At 43.2% G+C, this 17,742-nt stretch overlaps 3 protein-coding genes across 7 annotated transcripts in view; 1 reads left to right on the forward strand and 2 right to left on the reverse strand.

Annotated features, from left to right (window-relative positions):
• herc2 (HECT and RLD domain containing E3 ubiquitin protein ligase 2) overlaps nt 1-921 on the reverse strand; it is a 48,220-nt gene extending 47,299 nt beyond the window's left edge. For 2 of the 3 annotated variants that reach the window (XM_083970667.1, XM_083970666.1), the window contains exon 1: nt 835-921. The gene's annotated coding sequence lies outside the window, so the exon portion shown is untranslated. The remainder of the gene's footprint in view (nt 1-834) is intronic. The other variant, XM_083970668.1, reaches the window with a different exon arrangement.
• A 2,764-nt stretch (nt 922-3,685) lies between these two features.
• Nucleotides 3,686-13,068, forward strand: LOC310985251 (magnesium transporter NIPA2-like). Of its 2 annotated transcripts, XM_083970805.1 has the most exons (9): nt 3,686-3,885; nt 4,030-4,077; nt 4,214-4,304; nt 5,054-5,214; nt 8,878-9,108; nt 9,551-9,607; nt 10,014-10,104; nt 10,190-10,350; nt 12,016-13,068. In XM_083970805.1, the coding sequence occupies exons 1-9, from the start codon at nt 3,753-3,755 to the stop codon at nt 12,672-12,674; spliced, it is 1,632 nt and encodes a 543-aa protein (XP_083826931.1). In that variant the 5' UTR covers nt 3,686-3,752; the 3' UTR covers nt 12,675-13,068. The 2 variants fall into 2 exon arrangements, with proteins under 2 accessions (XP_083826931.1, XP_083826930.1); XM_083970804.1 differs by lacking the exons at nt 3,686-3,885; nt 4,030-4,077; nt 4,214-4,304; nt 5,054-5,214 and adding an exon at nt 7,654-8,214.
• Nucleotides 13,069-13,319: 251 nt separating this feature from the next.
• Nucleotides 13,320-17,742, reverse strand: part of cyfip1 (cytoplasmic FMR1 interacting protein 1) — a 33,763-nt gene continuing 29,340 nt past the window's right edge. For both annotated transcript variants that reach the window (XM_083969396.1, XM_083969395.1), the window contains exons 26-31: nt 15,987-16,117; nt 15,828-15,900; nt 15,307-15,401; nt 14,950-15,188; nt 14,715-14,862; nt 13,320-13,844 (exon numbers count right to left, since the gene is read on the reverse strand). In XM_083969396.1, the coding sequence (XP_083825522.1) occupies nt 13,680-13,844; nt 14,715-14,862; nt 14,950-15,188; nt 15,307-15,401; nt 15,828-15,900; nt 15,987-16,117 (851 nt within the window). In that variant the 3' untranslated portion in view covers nt 13,320-13,679. The remainder of the gene's footprint in view (nt 13,845-14,714; nt 14,863-14,949; nt 15,189-15,306; nt 15,402-15,827; nt 15,901-15,986; nt 16,118-17,742) is intronic.

Consider the following 17,742-nt stretch of genomic DNA (forward strand, 5'->3'; position numbering starts at 1 on the left):
AAAATAAAAAGGCTGTGTTAGTACAATTTTACAAAGTCACGGTCAGATGATGATCAGGCAGTAATGACTGAAATTATACCTATGTCATTACAATTAAATGGATACGTAGTTCAGACATCCCCATCTGTTTTAACATCCTGACACTAAACCAACACAGCCTGTCATCCCACAGTGTTAACAAGAGGGAAACACAACACCTCTTTTCCAAAACAGACTTAAATCAATCCAATCTTCCCTCCTAGGTCTTTGCACACACAAGCTAACCTAAGACAGTATGTAGGTTACACGTAGTTTTACATGAACGCATTCTGTTGGACAAGATGCTACTAGCTATATCTCAACCTTTAAAATACATCACTGCACGTAGAAACTGTACCTTGCATTTTGATGCAATTGAAATAATTTACGCTCGGGTTTGAGGCCAGACATGTATCCAGACCTGTAACGTTAGACGTTGGGATATAAACGAGAATATCGTAGCATTTAAAGCTAGCAAGGGCACAGCCTCCGTTAACCTTTTACACCGTGGTTGTAGACTGGTTATCACGCACAGCAACACGCATCAGCGGCGGATAACAACACACACTGACACAGCATCGTTGCCCTCATAATGCAACAACACCTACAGCTAGGTAACGTCCACGTTAGCTCGGCGGCTAGGGCTAACTGCTGCCTAGCCTCAGCCTGCTACAGCTAACACCAACACAGCGGCAGCCAGCTGAAGCAGCTCCCGTCATCCAGCACCGGCGGACAGGCGGAGCTGACAGCACACCGGGCCGGAGGAGCTGGTGTCGGTGCTGTGTGGGGAAATGTCCAGTCAGACAACAAAATTACCTGCGGTCTCTTCTCAAGCTATTCTCGTCCCCTCAGCTGCTTTGCTGCATTAACAAGACGTTCATAATGGATGTGATTGACAGGTCGCGGACTGGGGCACGAGGCATGGAAACAAATTACGTAGTTGTAACTGGGCGATTCAGCGCGCTCGGTCTGTGCACCGCGGCCGAGGCGGGGTTTCCCACTGCGCAGTGGTCCACCGGTCACGGGGGCCACGCCGCCCATTCGTGCTGGACGGGGTCATAAAACGCGTGCTCCTTCTGGGTGGAAGGCGGGACATAGGAGGGGCGGGGTTGGCCTGGAAAGAAGACGAGCCTCCACCTCCAGTGGAGCAACTAGAGGGCGCTGTGTCTCAAGAAAACGGTGTTCAAAGTTTTTTTTTACAGTCTATGGTTCAAAGCGATTTTTTTCTTCTATGTGATGTATTTAACTACTTATTTTTACATTTAAATGTAATTTTATATTATAGTATTACATGTTTTTATACATTTAATATGCTGGGGACAGAAATGGCACTCCTTTGGTGGAATCGCCCATATATTCCACATTTTATGATTAAATATTCAATTATATGTGAAAATGTTTCATATTTTTTTGTACCACTGACTTTCAAGTGGTGATCTTGTTTGAACTAAATATATAAAATGGCAGAAAAGCCTTAAAAATTGTATCTTTGTGCTGTTTTAGGTTAAATGTGGAAAGCTTGTCTAACTTTCCACACAGCTGTTTAGCTGTGGTAATTAATGCAGTGTAGTCTCCACAAATCAGATGGGAATTATATTTGCATTTACACAAAGATGTTCCAGCTGTAAGTATAACATTTACTAAGAAGCTTTATCCATTATGTAGGTGCCTCCAGTTTTACACAATAGGCCTAACACGATAACTGATATTGTGTCAATGTGGTCCTAAACATTTCATTGTTTAATGTACAGGGATTGTTATAATTCTTTATCAGACAAAGGAAGTTCCAGACCAAAACAAGCCTCCGAGATTTGCTGCAAAGGGAAATAATACACAAGATTTGATGTAATGCATAGATATCATCGCTCCCCTCCCCCAGACAGACAACTCTGGCCAAGTTACTGTTATGCTAATAGACTACCTGCATACAGACCAGAGTGGAACAAGAATAACCGGTTTGTAAGTCACTGGCCCCAGGGTGCACACAGTGGACATTTGTAAATGCTGCAGTATGCAATAATGTTACAGCATTATACAGAGGCAGTTAAAGAGTAAATAAGCAACAGGAGCAGGTGCATGGATGATGTGACTGTCACAGACAAGGCGCCCCAACCAAAAAAAAAAAACCTGGTTATCTGCTCATCGCTAAAAGTCTAAAATGTTGTTGAGAGCCAGTGATTCTGCAGCATATACAGAGTAGGAACATCTTGTTCTCAGGCAGAAGGTATATGGCCACTTCAGTGACCAAACAAGGACACAGTGTTTGTGGCAGAGTATTCAAACAAATACAGACTCATCTCCATTGTCAATGCAACAACAATCCCGCCTTCAGATAAACTGAATAAGTTGCCTATTACGCACAGTCCTTTTAGATGAAGCTGTATCCTTGAATTTTCTGATGGTTGTTTTTGGTGAGTCTGATTGAGAATGGAGCTGGACCATCTGACAGTTTAGTGTATGAACCACATTGTCAATAAAAACCAAGAAGATGTTAATTTACTCTCAGAAGGCTCATTTGTAACATCATCCTCTGCTGAGCTTTGTGGAGTCATTTCTCAGTTCAGTTCTCACTGAAGGCCTGACCTGATTACAGTTTTACTCAATGGCTCATTTTTCTAAACAGCTGTAATGAAGAGCACTTTGTTACCTTGATATTGTGTTGGTCTTTGTAAATAAAGCACTATTGATTTTATGCACGTTTGACTATTAACTTATCAATGCACTAAAATTACAGCACATACACATAAAAGCACTTGCAGATTGCATATTTACACATTTTGTACGATTGAACTTTAACTTTTAACTGTTTAATCTATGGTATTTGTTGAATATTTTTTCCAGATCTATTGTCCATCCATCCATCCATTGTCCGCCGCATTATCAGAGCCCGGGTCGCGGGGGCAGCAGTCGGAGCAGGGATCCCCAGACTTCCCTCTCCTATCCTATTGTCCTTTTATATAATTGTTGTCTTCTGGAAAGTGGCCGCTCAGCTCCACCTGGGAGAGAGGGATATGAGGTTATGAAGTGTATGAAATACTCACCGGTCTCTTTGCCTGCTACAGGGTGTTTCCCTAGGGGATGGACACTATTCTCATAGTTTCAGGGGCAACCATGTTGTAATGAACATGAGGTGTTAGAGGGAGATGTATTTTTATCAATGGCAATTGCATTTGATTTAGATGTGTTCATTTTTGGTGCTAGTTGTGGGAGATGGGTGTGTAAGGTAAGGTAAGGCTTTTTAAAGAAAATATGATCTAATTTAGGCTTAGGCTATGTGTTTTTGCTGAATGTAGGCTACATCTTTGCAATGTGTATGTTATGTATTGTCATTCTAATAGCCGCAGCATGGGTACAGAGTCCATTACAGTTTTACTACCTGATGAGACAATAAAGTTCATATAGCCTAGCCTACTCTTTACTTAGGAGCATCACAACCTGAACAAGTTCAATGACACAGCCTCCACTCCCAGTGAAATATAAGATAGGTGTATGATAAGTGGTGTTATGTTAGTGTACAATTTCAGATTTATCGGAAGTAGAACAACACATGTTTCTCCTTGTGTCTGACATCTCACACTTGGACAACAGACTACAGGATTATGGGTGGGACTTTGCAGCCGGGTGCTGGAGGGACTGCGCATGCGCATCCGTCATTTCAACCTACTAAAGGAAACAGTGGCCGTTCAGTCTCTCTTCCGCAGTCAAGGCAAACCTCATGACTAACAGCCACAGTAATGGCTCTTGACTCGGAACCAAGTGGTGTTTCGCCTCCAGTTGCAGGAGTATTAATAGCTGTAATATCAAGTTTCATCAATGGGTCGACATTTGTGCTCCAGAAAAAGGGGATATTACGCTCCCGGGACAGAGGTATAGACTGAACTGAAACAGAAGGGAAAACAAGCCAATACGACATTTTTACAGAGGCGATAAAACCATAACAATGATATAACTGTGTAGAGTGAAGTTTCATAGGTCACACAGACTGAACTCTTCCCTCCCTGTTTCCTCCAGGAGGCTCGTACCTCAGGGATGTGGTGTGGTGGAGCGGCACCGTGTCCAGTGAGTACAGCGCCATCTATCGACTCTGAGTATCTACACAACCCTGCCCTGAGTCTAGTGTTGTCCTGTACTTTACTGTTGTTTGCCATGGAAGTTTATAAATGTTCTGACACTGACCCTTTTTGTCAACTTATAGTGATTATTGGTCAAATTGGGAACTTCCTGGCCTACAATATGGCCCCTGCTGTGATAGTCACTCCTCTGGGAGCCCTTGGGGTGTTGTTTGGGTGAGTAGGTCCAACAAAGACATGGATTACTGTTCCCCTTTTTCTTTTCTTTTTTTTAAGCTTGGTGTTGTGATGACATTTGGCCAAATTAGAGATGGTGTGTGGCTACACTCACTGTTTCGGTCACATGAGCCACATGAGCTGAGGCCGTACCTACACAGGGCTTCCAAAGTTCACTTAAGTGAGTAATAACAGCTCCAGTTATGGTGGGGAAGTGAAAGACAGACAAACAGGGAGCACCTGTGAGATTTGTCCATCCCAGAGTCTGTGGCTGGGCAGGACTGATACCTCAGGCTGTGTAAAGTCATGTAAAGCTGCAATGTAGGATTATTTTCCATCATCACTAAGTGTGTTGATTACATTATCAATTCATCATTTTCTTTGGTAGATTATTTTAGTAAAATTAGTATAAAATTACAGTCTACATGGTATTAAAAAATGATTAAAGGGATAGTTCAACATTTTGGCAAATTGGCCCATTGCCATAGGTTTGTTACCTTTAATTGTTGGTGCGAGCTATTTTTAGAATGGCGACCATAGTTCAAAATGTTGAATTATCCCTTTAAATGTATTATATTGAAAACTTTGGAAAACTATTTCAGGTTATGTAAATCATTTTGTCACCATTATTGTAATCCAAGTGCAGCTAATAAGTGCAAAGTCAAGATAGCCGTTTGCTGTAAATATTATTGGTTTCTATATGTTGTTATATGCTGAATATAATAAGATGCTGTGTTTGTGTGGTGCAGAGCTGTGCTGGCTTCTTGGATCCTGCAGGAGCATCTAAACATCCTGGGGAAGCTGGGCTGTGTGTTGTGCTGCTGTGGCTCTGTGGTGCTCATCATTCATGCTCCTAAATCAGAGGCTGTAACGTCGAGACTGGAGCTGGAGGAGAGGCTGTTGGACCCAGGTGACATTTAAATCCAACTCTGTTTGTTTTCCACCTTTAATTTACTTAGAAAATGATAATTGTGTCCTCCAGTGTCATTAAAGATGAAGCTTACAAATGAATGCAGCCCAGTGAAGCGTGCCAATTAATCAATGTGCAGTCTAATCATTATTCAGTTTGTTTTAGTTTAACTACTTTTTCCGGGCAACACACTTTCAAAGACAACTAAAATCTACTTTGTCATCCTGCAGTGTTTGTGATGTACGCCCTCCTTGTGGTCCTGCTTCTCATCACTCTAATCGTGTGGATCGCTCCAGCTCATGGTAAATCAAACATCATGGTCTACGTCTCCATATGCTCCCTTCTGGGAAGCTTCACTGTTCCCAGCAGCAAAGGACTGGGCCTGGCAGCCCAGGACGTCTTTGGCGAGGGCCCGGCCAGCAGCAGAGCTCTGGCTCTCTTCCTGTGCTTACTGGGGACGCTGGCCGTCAGCATCCTGATCCAGTTCTTCTTCATCAATAAGGCCCTGGAGTGTTTCAGCTCCAACATGTTTGAAGCCATATACTATGTGATGTTCACATCCACTGTGATTTTCGCCTCTGCCCTTCTCTTCAAAGAGTGGACTGCACTAACGTTGACCGACACCCTTGCCATGCTTTGTGGTTTAACAACAGTGTGTGTCGGAGTCATTTTACTGCGCATTTCCCACGAGGCTTTGATTACCTGGAAGAAGAAGGAGGCGCGGGAAAAGACAGACTGATTGGCATTTTTTTATATTAACGTAAAGTTTGTGCCAAATTACATTTTTTACTAACATTCCAATGACCAATGTGTTTATAACTAATGTTGCTTAACATTGTACTTGAATCTCCACTCAGTTTTTGTATACAAAACACACAAACTGTGGACTGTCTATAAAACATCATTCCAGCTTTAATATCATTCCTTCAAATGCAGCTTATCTAATGAAATTTGTCATTGTTGTGACCTTTTAAAGGTGAAGTCAAACACACCCATGGGCCGTTAAATCAGATTTGCCAAATGCTTGGATAGAGACTTTCACAGTTACACAACATAACTGTGTAACTTTCATCTGGAGTTTTCAACTCAAGTCTCTAAAAGGTTTTTTAAATGTTCTCCCTTTCTCCCCAGGCCAGACTGTCCCAGTGTAGAATCACCTGCACTTTGACTTATTCAGTGTGCCTGTGAATTATTCAGTGTAATTTCAGCAGCAGCCTGTTTAGTGAAGGAGTTACTTATAGGAAACAAGTATCAACAGTGGCGGGGTGGTTTTGTCTAATGGACTAATTTGTAAGGCTGACGTACCAAAAAGAAACAATTGCTCCATGGTCACTCATTATTTTGTGGTGATATGAAATGCAATAATTGATTCACTCATTGTTTGGATTATGAATGATTTATTTACATCGTAGGAATATTTACTCTCTCCTGTTGTAAGTGAGTGCAACCTAAACCTGAAACTGCTGTGCTGGCGTTGACAAGCATGAGTTCACCAGCAAATCACTGTCCTTACAAGCTCTACGGTTGCTGTCTTCAAGAAGTATTTGGTTGATTTGCTTGAGTTCATAAGAAGAAAACAAAATCAAATTAGTTACAACCAGCAACAATTAAAAGGTTTCAGCGGTTTCCATTCTCATACAGTGATCACTGTGAATCTTTAGTGCAGTGTTGGGTTTCTGGAGTGAGAAACAAACACAGATACCTGTTACATTATTCTTCTCAAGATGTTGGCGATGAAGTCTACAACTTTTTTGAGTTATTTGCCCAACTGATCATTTTGTTTGTAAAGTGAATGTCCACTGTAATCTGTCAGAGCCCGTCAGCTCTTAACTGCTGTGTTTCATTTACTGTCTCAGAGGAAAACAAGAAAATCTTCATATTGCCAAAACTGAGATCTGAGAATGTTTGATACTTTGACTGAAAAATAAATTTATTAATAAAATATATAAGGTAGCCATTCATTTTCTGATGATTAATTAATCATTTCAATTCTATGTAATTATCCATAGGCTGGCCATGGATAAAATGGAATCTTCATTTCTTTTCGAAATATAAATATTAAAAAATATATAATAAACTGTCCTCTGTAAGAATAGAACACAAATTATGTTGGATTAAATGTCTCCTCCAATTTATTTCATAAAATAATTCCATAAAACTATTCCACACGTATTTTATGTGCTATACTACACATATTCTGTTCCTAATGTATATTCTTGTAAGTTTGTAATTGTAAATTATCCAGAGCCTAACAGCCCACAACAGGTATGTTTCATTTACTATTACAAAGGAAAACAAGAAAATCTTCATATTGCAAAAGCTGAAATCTGAGAATGTTACCATGGCTTGAAAAACATTTAATTAATTATACCTAGTTATTAATATTTTATCAAACAAATGATTATTTGATGATGATCCTTTCAGTTCTGTGTAATTTTCCATAGGCTGGCCATTGATAAAGGATTAACTGGAATCTGCAGTTTTTTCCTGTCATAAAACTTTATCTAAAATAAACTATATAAATGTAATATCTTCTGTTAGGTTAGAAAACAAGTTCAGACACAGTCCCTATTATTACTAGTATAATTAAAATAAAAGGTTCAAATTATACTAGGCTATTTGAGTTTTGTGTGATTGGTGTGTGTACCGTGTGTGAGTGTGTGATGACTGCAATAAAAAGTGGGGCTATTAGAGCAATCAGCGGTCGACTTTGCCTGGAGGGTGCAGCCCTGTGGTTCCGGACTTCAGCCTGCGGAGGGCAGCTCCCGGCTCAGTGACCGCAGCCCGGCGGGGAGAAGCGGAAGCGGCTCGCAGTGCGGCAGTCGTCAGGCTGAGTGTCGGTCGGGGGCAGAGCGAGTGAGTGAGTGAGGACCAGTGTGCGATGGTTAGCCGCGGAGCCGGGGCACCACCAGGCTAGCTGTTAGCCAACCTCTCGCTGCTGCACCGTCTCCTCGTCGGAGGGGTGTGGGGGGGTCGCCACCACCAGCCGCCGTTTGACAGGTATTTAACTCTTCACTGTGTTTCCTCCTCACACCGGGACCGACCCCCGTCTCTCCGCTCGGTCCTGGAGAACTGACTCACCGAGAGAGAGAGGCAGCTAGCTAGTTAGCTCGCCTCGCCGACGGAAGCTAACGTGGCTAACGGGGAGGGGGGTGGCAGCCTTCACGCTAGCGATAAACACGGTGTAACACGGTGGGCTCGGTGTGTGTCAGCGGGGCCGTTTTACCCCGTTGTTGTCGAAGTAGTGCCCCGGTGTGTCTCACACCGAGCCTGGGAGTCGGTGTGTCGAGGCTAGCTCGGCGAGCAGCCTGCAGGTGAGGAGGATTTAACTCTGCTACTTCCTGAATGCCTGTTTGGCAACCACATTATTTACATAGCAGCCTATTTGCTCAACACCCAGACCGGTCGCTCCTCAGCAGTCGCTCCTGTGTGATTGTACGGGACCAACCTAATGTGACAACACAGTCAGTCCCTTAATGTAGATGTGCGGTTACTGTGATGGAGCCGACCGACCCGTTAAATGAAGGTTTCCCTGTGTGTAGTGTCGCCTGTGGAGACGGTAGGTGTAGACTGCTGCAGTGATGCTGGTGTTGATGTCCTCACTTTGTAACTCTCTCCCTCTCCCTCTCTCTCTCTGTGTGTGTGTCCTTGCTGTGCTCTCAGGTGTCTGGGCTGGCCAGAACTGTACTCTCGGTCAGCATCTACACTGTTTGGTCGTAAATGTGACAGACCAGCGCAACACATCCAGCCTTACTATGGGTCAGGACAGGGGGAAGTATGATTTCTACATCGGTCTGGGCTTGGCCATCAGCTCCAGCATCTTCATCGGAGGCAGTTTCATCCTCAAGAAGAAAGGGCTCCTGAGGCTTGCGAGGAAGGGGTCTATGCGGGCAGGTACGGACCCTTTTTTTTACTGGAAAACTAATGCACATCACAGCCGAGCAAACAACAAGGAACAAGTTGACCAACTTTGTCAGTTAAGTCGTGACACTCCCTGATGTATTGTGTAAGAAAGAAAGACAGCTTAGAAGTCAAACCAGTGGGGGCTGCCAAATTTACATACCTGATGAAGCGCTGCCTTTCAGCAACACCCTGTGTTAGGTGTGTTTGTTTGTATGTGTGTGTGAGAGAGAGGTTTTGTAAGTGTGTGACTCAAGAGGACTCTTTTAAGACCTAGTAATCATTAACTTTATGACTTCACTTGACCCTGGCCTTAGCTCAGATCTAACCGAAAAGCCTGTTGTGCAGTCAGGGTGAGATGATTCAGGACTTGCTCACCTGCTAGTAATGAATGGAATCACATGTTCTTAAGTATTTGTTTTGTTTTCTGCTTCAGGCCAAGGTGGTCATGCATATCTAAAGGAATGGCTATGGTGGGCTGGTTTATTATCAAGTAAGTGATCTATTTAGCATTGGACTGGTTCAAGTGTGTGTTAAACCTGGATTTAAGTTGGTTCAGAACGTGTTTTTCCATCTTCCAGGGTTGCATGTCATGTTTGTTCACTCACACCTTTGTGAATGACTGTTTCAGAGTAGGAGTAGACCATCACTATTTATAGAAATGTCACTGACATGCTGTTTAAATTATTACACCTAAACCTGAAGTTTAAAACAACATTTTTAACCACTACTAACCCAGGTTGAGTCTAGACTGCCGTGTTAGGACCAAACCAGTGCTGAGTCTGACATGCAAACTATCTTTGTATTTGCATTTGTCGCCAACCTCGGACAGAACGTCAGTGTCTGCTCTCATTACAGCATTTTATCAAGTTAACTTGTTGCGTCTTGATCCTTTGCAGTGGGGGCAGGTGAGGCAGCCAACTTTGCAGCATACGCCTTTGCTCCTGCGACGCTGGTCACCCCTCTAGGAGCCCTCAGTGTGCTTGTGAGGTACAGTCGACTCATTGCACCGTTGAACCTTGTCCACGTTGACTCTGTTGGAGTTTTGTCTCTGATGGTAAATGTCATGTTTCAGTGCGGTGCTGTCGTCGTACTTCCTGACGGAGCGGCTAAACCTGCACGGGAAGCTCGGCTGCATGCTCAGCATCCTGGGCTCAACAACAATGGTCATTCATGCACCACAGGAGGAAGAGATCAGCAGCCTCGAGCACATGTCCAGGAAGCTGGTCGACCCAGGTACACAACTACGCAATGGTCACAATATCAGAAGTTTAGTCGAAAAACCAAAGCAGAAAACAGAAGAGTCTTAAAAAGTCAGGGACTCGCCCTGATGACTCGCATCAACTGCAAAATATCTAAAAGATCTGCTGTGTGTTTTGTTTGTTTATTTTCTTTTTTTCCACAAGTCATGATGGACATATTCCTGCACCCGTACTTCCTGCTGTTGTGTTGTTATCGTTAACTCTGCCTCTGCCTTATTCTTTTCAAGTGTGATATCAGATCAGGAGGCCTGTAGGGTTAAAGTATGAGTCATATCTCGAGCACCAATGACATCAACAAGCTTATTCACTCTGATTCAGACTTTTAATATTATTAAACAATGATGTAATTAATAATTTAATTTAAATGGTTTCCAAACTGTTAAATCAGCAAAATGGTCTGAACTCATTGGTTGAAATGCAAAGAGTAATTGAACATTGAAGAAAGTGACAACAATCCTCCACTAGCTCTAAAAGATAGAGAGATTTTTATTTATACCTTGCATTAAAAATAAACAGTTGGATGTGCAGCAGCAATGATGAAGACAGTGTGGGAGCATGAATGACAATCACTTGCATTTTTATTGGACATGTACAAAATTACAACCACTCTGGGACGGGATTATTATTATGCAAAATGTGGAAGACAAGACAGGAGATTATAGGATTCCCAGAGACCCTAGATTGATTGATACTTGGTGACATGGTTTAAATCAAGGACATTTACCTCTTGAAAATGTTGACAGTGACACTTTGATGTAAAAAGGCCGTCAGAAGAAGCTGGCAGAAATCTGGAAAGTCAGACCAGTGTCTGGGCATTGTAGAGGAAATAGACTTTATGGAGGAAGTGACTCTTTCCCCGAGGGCTAAAGCAGTGACCCACCCAAAAGGCTGGGCTTAATGGACGGCATAGTTAAAGTTAAAGGAAGAGTCAAGGTCTCAACTGATATGAAGTCAGATAGATAAGTAGTATAACAAAGAGAGAAGAGCCCCCTGTTATAGGTATTGGTTAAGTTTACATGTGATGTGTTTTTTTTCCAGGTTGTTTGCATGTAGAAAAATTGAGTAATTAACAAATTAAAAGTTAAAGAGACTCCGAGGAGTTTGCTTTTGGTTATAAAAGAGTCTCATTAATGTGGATGAATCTACATTACCCCACTTATTTTGATATTATTATTTAGTGGTTGACTCGCCCAGCATTTCCTAGTTTCGGTTTCCCGGACGCTGCCCGGCTGGTCGTGGGAATAACAGCGCCGGATCGCTAGTTTGCATCGTTTATGGTCGGAACTACGACGTTATCCGATTGTCTTCCAACCTCCGACTTTCGTTCTTGATGAATGAAAACATTCTTGGCAAATGTTTTCGCTTTCGTCTGTCTTGCGCCGGTCCAAGAATTTCACCGTGTGCGCAGAGGCTCATGGGAAATGTAGTGTGAAAACACTTTGCTTTACGAAATTCCTCATAGTCGAAAAAAAGGAAAAAAGTCTGAAGCAAAGTATATGAACAAATAGAACCTGTATTTAATTTTCTGAGGTGAAACAGTCTGAAGACTAGTGACCACTTTGTCTATGTTTTTATTTTATTCTATTTTAATTCATGTTAAATCCAACTCAACTTCTTTTCCTCCCCTTTTCCCCCCCAGGGTTTTTATTGTTTGCCACTCTGGTCATCATCGTGGCCATCATCTTCATATTCGTGGTGGGTCCCCGTCACGGTCAGACCAACATACTCGTGTACATCACCATCTGCTCGGTAATCGGGGCGCTGTCCGTGTCCTGCGTCAAAGGACTTGGCATCGCCATAAAGGAAGCGATCGCCGGGAAGAACGTGGTGAGCAACCCGCTGGCGTGGCTCCTGCTGCTGGGCCTGGTGGCCTGTGTGAGCACACAGATCAACTACCTGAACAAGGCCCTGGACATATTCAACACCTCCCTGGTGACGCCCATCTACTACGTGTTCTTCACCACGTCCGTGCTCAGCTGCTCCGCCATCCTCTTCAGAGAGTGGGAGAACATGGGCCCCGACGACGTGATCGGCACCCTCAGTGGCTTCCTCACAATCATTGTGGGCATCTTCCTGCTCCACGCCTTCAAGGACATCAGCGTCAGCCTGGCTGCCCTCGCCGTGTCCATAAGGAAGGAAGAGCGGGCCTTTCCCGCGGCCAACGGCATGGCCTCCCACAGCACGTACGAACTGCTACACAACGAGTCCACCGAGAACATGGAGGACAGAGAAATGGGCTTGCCTTTTGACAGCATCTCCAGAAGGAACGGGGCCATGACATCCTCATTGGATCATTAAGGAACGCTCTCTTTCCTGCTGACTGACCAACCATGGCGTTGTAGTGTTGTATGAGAACAATGAGACAATCAGCTGTAAGGGGAGACGTGACTTGGACAGACCAGTGGATTGTATTTAATGCTTTAATTTGCCTTACTTTTCTCAGAATATGAGCTGCTCATATTCAGTTACAGTTAAAACTTTATTTCCATTCCTCTGTAGCGCTGTAAATATGAGTTTTTTATGAAATGTTTTGTTATATGTACATGCATATTCATGTAATTACTTACTTTCTATAAATCAGAAAGTTTTAATATATCTTCTATCTGAGGTCCTGCTGACAATAGCCACAGCTGAGGGGACGTTCACTATGATTTGAGTTTTCGTGATACTTGAAGGTAACAACAGTTTTTGTTGGGAGTCACTGAACTTTTTTTTTGTAGTGTTTACATGAAAAGCTCTCGAGACCAACCAACAGATTTGTTACATATTTATTGAATTAAAATGATTAAAACATTTGAAACACAAGGCACAATGAATAAATGCTTAACATGAGTATGGGTTACTTTTCAATTTCCTTTTAAACTGTTTAGCATGCATGTTCAAAAGTATAGAAAATACAAATTTACTTTCACCCCTCCCCTCCCTCCCTCCCTCCCCCCCTCCCCCACACACTTAAAACAGCTTACTGCTCACCCTTAATAATCCACCACGGCAAACCCTTAAATATTTACCTGATAAAACTAATTTCCCTTCCCTGATCTATAGCTTTCTGCGAGTATAAAACAAAGAGTAGTTCATCCATAAAAGGGGCAATATCTATCATTATTTGATAAGGCACAAGTGAATACAAAAAATAATTCTGACAAAAAAAAAAAATGTGGCCCAACTTCCTAACATTTAATGGTCCTTTGTTGCTGAAGACCTTAAATAAGGAGGAATAAATCTAGATGGTCTGGTAATGGTGACAGTGTTTGGAACTTCATGCTGGTCCAGAGTATCAGCCGCGGCAGCAGCAGCAGCACCTCAGCTGCTGGCCAGCGACTGGTGGATTGGTGGTTGGAAGCATCGGACGTGTTCCACCGGCATGTTCTCCCCGTCTCCAGACTTCATGTACTTGTTCAGGATGGCAAATATCTCGTTGTTGAGAACCTGGAACTTGCGGATTCTATCCACCATTTTCTTCAGTCCCTAAAGAAAAGAATGAAAAAAAGCACACAGTTAACAGTTTTGTGGTGATTTATGTGTCATCAGTTTTGAAAAAGAGTTTTCCCAGAATTGATGATTTCCCATGATGCTTTGTTTTGACTTAGGCCATTAAGGGATATTTTAATTCTTTGTAAAAAATATATTTGAGTTAGATTAGAGGATTGATATCTGTTTACAAAGCTAAACCTGCACATTCACCACCACGCTATGATGAGATAATAACAGAACGTTACGAGAGTGGTTTTCGAGGCAAATTCATACAAAACCGCTCGCGGCTCTGCTCCGCCGTTCTAAAAATAGCTTGCACCGACAATTACTGTAAAAGGTAACAAACCTACTTCTAAAACAATAGGGATTATGACAATGGGCCAATTTGCCAAAAATATGGAACTATCCCTTTAACTGAAAAACTATAGAGAGAGCCTGGCTGTCTCCAGGTCAAACAGGACATTCAAAATGTTTCTTTTAAAGGACCTTTAAAGCACTTCATATTCAGCTGATGGCTGTTTTTCACAGCAAGTCCTGTCAACATACTCCATATTCAGCGACACATTAAAGTAGTTAAACATTTATGTTGTCGCAAAAAGTAAGGCACAGAGCTGCTTGTGCACAGCAAGGACACCTCGTCAGCTGCACAATAAAAGAAAACCCACTGGTTCTTCTCTGACAATCATTCACTCCACAAATAAATCCCAGTCACATGGTCGGGCTGAAAGGAAAAGTTTTAACCTGCTGTCCCCAATTTTGCCAAAGTAAAAAGAGGTTACTGACAATTACCAGCCTGCAGGTGCATGTCGAGCCTGTCATGTGATGAACTAACACTTTTCCAACCCCTTTATCTTTCTCACTTACCACGCTCTTGATGACCTCGTCCTTGCCGTCGTGTTTCTGCACCTTGAGGAGGTGGTAGCTGAAGTCGAGGATGTCGAAGCGTCTCTGCTGTCCCAGCAGGGCGATGATCATGCAGCCGGCCCAGTGGAGGCCGTCTCCGAAGCACTGCCTGGAAGAAAAAAAAACACACGTGTGGTGTTAGTAAAGATGCTTTGTGGAGGGCGAGGGCGTTGTGCGCTGCTGCTGCTGCACTCACTCCACTGTGAACTCGTGCGCTCCCACGGGGATGCAGTACACAAACTGCATGGCGCTCCAGAGACGGTGGAACTCCACGCACTCGTCCACGTGCATCACGCCGTTGCTGGGCAGCGGTCCGCGCCAGATGGGGTCTTCCAGGAAGCCTCGCACGCGCGTGAGGATGACCTCGAACATGGACAGGCCGCAGCACAGCCTCTCTTTGGTCAGAAGGTCGCCCTCTCGAGCAATGGCTATTTGCTGGAAGAGAGGTGGAGAAGGAGGTTTCACGTCACGACGACACACGCGGGGACGTTACAGTCAATACATGAGCATCCCCCAGACAGTGAACACAACATCCTGCCTCTTCCAGCTGTACCTGCGGGGTGCCGAGGCGCTCGATCAGTGGAACCATATGCAGAGCTGTGTATTTGGCTTCTAAGCGTTTCATCTTTGCATCCAGACGTTCACCCTCTGCACAGAGAGGACAAGAGAAGCATCAGCAACAGGCAGATCCTGGGAGAGTATCCTGTCTTTTTCTGCATAGAATTGAACTGAACACACCAGAGAGATGTTTCCTCTGTATTTGCTGTCTTATTTTTTTTTTAAACACATTTTACTGTTTCTAAACACAGAGTCAATAAAATGACAAACCCCCAGCCCGACCCATCAGACAGCACATGCTTTACAGAGTTAGAGTTAGACAAGAAGAGGTGCAAAATAGTCAAAATGACCAAGACAATAATAATAATGACATCATGAATAATAATAATAATAATAATAATAATAATAATAATAATAATAATAATAATAATAATAATAATAATAATAAATAATGAAAAAAAAATACAGCTCTAGTTTGTTTCCAGGCCTTATCTATATTTGCTGTCTTGTATTTACCTTTGACGTGGACTCTGGGCAGGATGTTTTGGAAAGGGGCAGCATGCAGCAAATCACAGACTTCTTCTTGTGACTGGAAGGAAGACACAACAAAAGTCAAAGCTCTGGCTGAAACATAGTAAAAGGTGTGAACTTGTGTTGTCGTGTTGTGATCCGTACCAGGCTCTGCTCGCTCAGCAGACAGAACAGGAGGGCGTTGCCCACTTCCCTCAGGTTCTGGAAACACACCGTCTTGAGCTCGGCGTACTCGACGATGTCCTTCAGCTGGTGGTGGAAGAACTCCAGGATACCTGAGAGGAAACGCAGCCTCATTATCTCATCTTCCACCTTACAGCTCTTGTACCACGCAGCGGGTGCGTCTCCGTCGCCCTCTAGCAATCTGCACCGCTGATGTGGCAGCACAGCTGGGCTTTCACACATGTGGAGGTCTCTGAAGCGTGGCCACTCAGGCCCCCTTCAGACTGCTCATTAACAAATAATCCGAGGACAAAAGTGGAAGTGTTCTCATCTCAGTGTGAACACATGTACAGGCTGGGCCTCAGTGAAGAAACAACTTCTATGCTGACGTCTTCTGACACAGTTTCATGATGAACTAAAAATAATATTACACTTCTCACCGTGGTTTTGTATACACTGATTTTGTTTGCCTCAAAGTAACACTGACCAATATACCAAGGTCTTTCTTTGAAGAAGAGGAATCATACTTATTGTCATTGTAAAGTGTATACAACAAGATTCGTTTGGGGTTCTCTAACCTGTGCACTGGAAAAAAAAAGGAATTTTCATTTTGCCCCTAAAATTTGAGACAGTGCAAGTAAAATTTTCATCTACTTGCACATGTGCAACCAGGAAATTAACCCCTTTTTTAAAAAAAATTGTTTTAACACTGGAGTAATGTGGAAGATGCCACTCTGGAATCTGTCCAGCCAATGTGTTTGAGGATCATGAATTAATAGGAAATGTGAATATTTGCTTTGCAAGTTGATTTACAGTGTTCACCCCCTAAATCTTCCCTTTGTGCTCCTAAAATTTGAAGTTAGAGGCCACTGTGCTCCTAGTAAAAAAAGTTAGTCTGCAGCCTAACACTAAGATAAAAATACAATACAAATACCTGCTAAAAGTCTGAACCAGTCAGACACACCGGTTCAGAATTTTAGCAAATTTTATTTTTTTCCTTTTTAGAGAACCCCAGACAAATCGGCTAATGACAGCTAAAATCTTTTTTGGTTGTCTCGGCTCGTCCTTTTCACACACCGTCTTTCAAACTCATTGGACCAGTCTGTCGAAGTCTGATTGGTCAAAACAAAAAAACATCCTTTTCCTTTGAAAACCACCCAACCCTTGGTCCAGGCCGTACTCTACTCTACGTGCAGTGAAAGCCTCACAGATGGGCCAGAGTGTGGGGGGCGCGTCTGGCTTCAGATCAGCATCAATGAGCACATGTTACTCTGCTGCTCAGTGAGTCTACGTCGAGTCTGTAACCTCTGGGTCTGTTCATCTACTTGAACTCAGTCATTCAGCCCTCTGCTCCCTCTGAGAGACACGGGCCGTCTCTGCACACAGGACAGAATCCAGACTGTTGTGGTCTGTGGATCCTGGTGGTGAAACAACGTGCTTTAGTCTGTCAGAGCAGGACTCTTCCTCTCCAACACCTTTAACACCCTGACATGACTAACAGACTCTTACTGTGTGTTCAGTGAACCTCTTCACACTGCGCTCTTTGCCTGATTGTACAGCTTGAACACTTACACCAAGGTCTGCTGCGGCACTGACACTTTAAGCGTTGTCCTTCACACACACAATGTTTGTGTTTTTTTGTATACAGAGTTAAAGGTGATGACTCTGAATCATGTGGAGACGTATGTGAATGTCACTACACTTCACGGTTACAAGAACTAAACTAATCCAGTACTGG

This window comes from Trachurus trachurus (genome assembly GCF_905171665.1).
Source record: "Trachurus trachurus genome assembly, chromosome: 4".
Classification (NCBI taxonomy): Eukaryota; Metazoa; Chordata; class Actinopteri; order Carangiformes; family Carangidae; genus Trachurus; species Trachurus trachurus.

Coding starts and splice junctions, on each gene's coding strand:
- LOC310985251 (XM_083970805.1), top strand. CDS start 3,753: ATGGCTCTTGACTCGGAACCAAGTGGTGTTTCGCCTCCAGTTGCAGGA. Junction 4,305..5,053: donor GCCCTTGGGGTGTTGTTTGG/GTGAGTAGGTCC, acceptor TGTGTGGTGCAG/AGCTGTGCTGGCTTCTTGGA. Junction 5,215..8,877: donor GGAGAGGCTGTTGGACCCAG/GTGACATTTAAA, acceptor CTGTGCTCTCAG/GTGTCTGGGCTGGCCAGAAC.